The 3,440-nt window shown below is 36.1% G+C and overlaps 1 protein-coding gene across 2 annotated transcripts in view; it reads right to left on the reverse strand.

The window, feature by feature from the left end:
* The window catches only part of LOC106743032 (transcription elongation factor B polypeptide 2), a 2,512-nt gene extending 961 nt beyond the window's left edge, over positions 1–1,551 (reverse strand). The window contains exons 1-3 of one of the 2 annotated variants that reach the window (XR_001374310.1): positions 1,416–1,551; positions 1,218–1,311; positions 704–1,078 (exon numbers count right to left, since the gene is read on the reverse strand). Coding sequence is in view for 1 of the 2 variants with exons in the window: in XM_014616515.1 (XP_014472001.1) it covers positions 822–1,078; positions 1,218–1,311; positions 1,416–1,418 (354 nt within the window). In the remaining variant the exon portion in view is untranslated. Of the gene's footprint in view, positions 1–398; positions 1,079–1,217; positions 1,312–1,415 lie in introns of those variants that run through there. The other variant, XM_014616515.1, reaches the window with a different exon arrangement.
* Between the last annotated feature and the right edge of the window lie 1,889 nt (positions 1,552–3,440).

Here is a 3,440-nt window from a genome sequence, read left to right on the forward strand (position 1 = left end):
AATTAGAGCATTCTATTTTACATTTATAATAATCATATTCGTTTGTTTATCCATTACCAGACCTTTTAGCCTAGACCAAACTGTTTTATAAGAGAGATTATTGATTTTATTAAAAATTAAAGGAAAAGCAATAGAAACTACACATGATATTTATAATTTATCACATTCTTTCCTTTGAATTTCACGTTGTAATTGTAAAATTTATGATTTCAAGACACCATCTAATGTCTGTTACAAAATTCAGCAATTTGATAATGCAAGGATACATGTAGGCATATAAAAGTTAAATAAAGCATAAGTGAATATACATGTGTATACATGTATATGATTGATATTCAATATGAAAATATAGTAGAAAGTACTTTAAACTAACGTTTAAGCTATAATTACAAATTAAATGTAAGCTGAGGTATTTATTCTCATCCTGACCATAACAAAAAACACTTATATATAGATATATATATATTTTTTTTTCATTGCTATATAAATTTGGTTTAACGCACAATGTAGTAAGCATGTTTAATTTTATTATCACCTTCAGTCTAATAATATTCAAGTACTAATTGGTACTTGCCCACTCACTCTTACAAAACTGAAGATTGCGTGACTACATAGCATCTTCAATAAAAGTGTTGGAAAAAGTTTTGAGACTCCAAGTATCTGAGTGTGAAGTTGTACGTATCTAATATTCACATGATGATACCTGCATAGATTTCCTTGCTTTTTTTCTGCTTTACCATTCAGAGCTGCTTTGACAAATTACTAGATTTCATCGAACACAACACTTCGTCGTCAACTGGTGCAATATCATCCGTGTCTTTTCAAGGAGACTGTTCCTGTCCATTAGCTTCTTGTGATTTCATCACATCAGGAAGATCCGGTGGTAATGAGAATGGCGTCATTTCAAGAGATTCAAACTGGCCATTGTCTTGACGCAGGGCTAAGCCTACTAACGCAGGACACTGTGCCTTTGCAGTTAATGATGTTAGCCCATAATCAGATAAAAACTTGCCATCACTCATTAGTGTGTTGTCCTTGTTAAATAGCTGTTGATTTACAGGTGGCACTTTCAGTATACCTACGTAAATTCATCTTGATATTAAAAATAATCTCTCTTCCTTTTTTTCCTCTATCGAAACAATAATCATTTAATCACAAATCACGAAGAGACACGTCAAAAGACAGGTTTGTAGTTACGCTTTCCCACGTGTCCTCACCTTCGATCATTTTTTTCAGCTCAAGAACCGTAGTGTCATCCTTTGCATCGGTGAATATTGTCATGTTTTTTCGCCTGATCATTAAAAATACATCCTGCAAATCGAAACGTCGGAAGTGCTTTTAGAGGTTAGCCGACTCGCAGCACCATGTAATCGTCGTAAAACGAATAAAGTCTTGAGAGTGTGTCGAAGTCTTACCATTGTGATCCTAACTATGTACGCCTAATAACGCCTAAGATTAATTAATATATTGCCTCGGCGACACGAGTATTGAATTGTTGTGTTTACTAGCAGGCCTTCAGGTTAGAAGTGGCAGATATAGGTTGTTATAGGTGGTTAAAATAAGGTTGCATAGGTAGGACAATGCGAGTGCGTGAGACAGCTCGTTCGATTGGTTCATGCCTTCTAAAGCAATTTGCCTTTGGCGTATCCCGTCTTTATTTTACCAATCGGAGAGTGGCTTAATGTTTCGGAACGCATTCTCAATTACACGGAATACTTGAAAGTTGCTAAAAGCGGAGTATGAATCGTTCAAATGCTCAAGTGGAATTTTAAATGAGTAATTTTCATGATGGATTTTAATGATATGGATTAAAAAAATAATCGAATAAACTGCGCTTCGTGTCGTTCCTTGTACAAAATATTTTTAGGGAATACGAAGGAGGAATCTTTGTATATTCTATTATATAAAAATGTTAATGCACCGTATTAAGACTCTAGGACAAAATTTTTACTTCGATTTATAATTTTTAATAATAATATACATATTTAACCCTTAGCGAACGAATGCCGCCATATTCGCGAATATAATGTCGCGAATATGGCGGCATTCGTTCGCTACGGGTTAAAAGATCTCTCTACTTGAAAATAAAGATCCGTCTAATCCGTCGTTGAATTATACTACTTGAGGAAAGATCCGTTTGATCTACCATCGAGCAGCTCCACTTGACAATAAATGTCCACCTGATTGCCGTTGAACTATACTATAATTTTGATTTTCCGAAAAAGAAAAAACGATAGTGATCTGTAACAGAGACTATGGAGAATAGAGTTAATAAATTAATAAATTATTTAATCAAGACTCGGAATAAACTTAGCTGAGATTTAAACCCGTTAGATGTAACGAGTCTCCTCGTGACACCACTAGATGATGCTAGACAAATCGATAGTTCTATCGTTTGATGGCGTTTATTACTGCAGCGAAAAAAATAAATTTCAAACACCATTGATAAATAGGTATAAAAGAAAAACTAGATATAATTCAAATAATTTACAAAATTAATATAAACACAGAATTTTAAGTAATACGTTATAGCCTGAAGATAATAGATAAATGATGTTATAGATTATCTTTTTACTCCAAATGAAACATAAGTATAGATAAGAAAGAAGTAAGTATATAGAGTAAATATAATGGAAACAAATAATAAAAAAACTATATACTACTATAGTATTTTTAAATTAATATCGATTGGAGATTTGAGAACCACTGCGTTTACTGAAACCCTCTCTCGGGGTTATTAATTTCAACTTTTGATGGTGTGACCCTTTGTGCGCAAGTACTTTTCACGGAGTCTCTGGCCTTATACTCGCATGATAGCAGGGTTGTCTTTCAAGACAAATGTCGCCACTCAGACGCTTCGAAATTCACGCTTCGAAGGTTGCAATATGAAATCTAAAGTAAAATCGGAAGTTTCACCGTTTATTTCAGGTGATGTCCAGTTTGGCCGATCTATTTTTCTCCTCCCATCGCTTCTCATTCATCGCTATATTTGACTTGACCTCAACGGTTATACACTATCTCGTTACGTATGTATAATATCGGTAGCATTCGTGTGGGTGGAAGGAGTGACGGTAACTTCTAATTTCGTCTGCCCATTCGCATAAATCCTCTTGCCACCTCCGAACCTTGTCTTTCCGTTTCCAGGGAAAGAGGAATGAAGAGAAATAGAAAGAGATATAGAGACCAAAAATACTGATCTTGGCTCAGGTTCCTTTCGGTTCTGAGGGAGGGATTTAAAGGGTACCCTTCTCGTACATGTGCGCCGCCGGGTGCTCGTGTCCTCCGGATCAGCCCTGTGAGACCGTCGTCGAATATTCGTGAATGAATCGGGCACTCCCCCCCCGCGTGACGTCATCGTTAGCAGCCGGCTGTAACGCGAGTCCACGACAGAGGGTGGCGATCCATGAGGAGGCGCGTGCGCTTTTGTAAGAGAACTCCTG

The sequence above is a fragment of the Dinoponera quadriceps genome, unplaced genomic scaffold (assembly GCF_001313825.1).
Source record: "Dinoponera quadriceps isolate SergipeBrazil2010 unplaced genomic scaffold, ASM131382v1 scaffold848, whole genome shotgun sequence".
Lineage (NCBI taxonomy): Eukaryota > Metazoa > Arthropoda > Insecta > Hymenoptera > Formicidae > Dinoponera > Dinoponera quadriceps.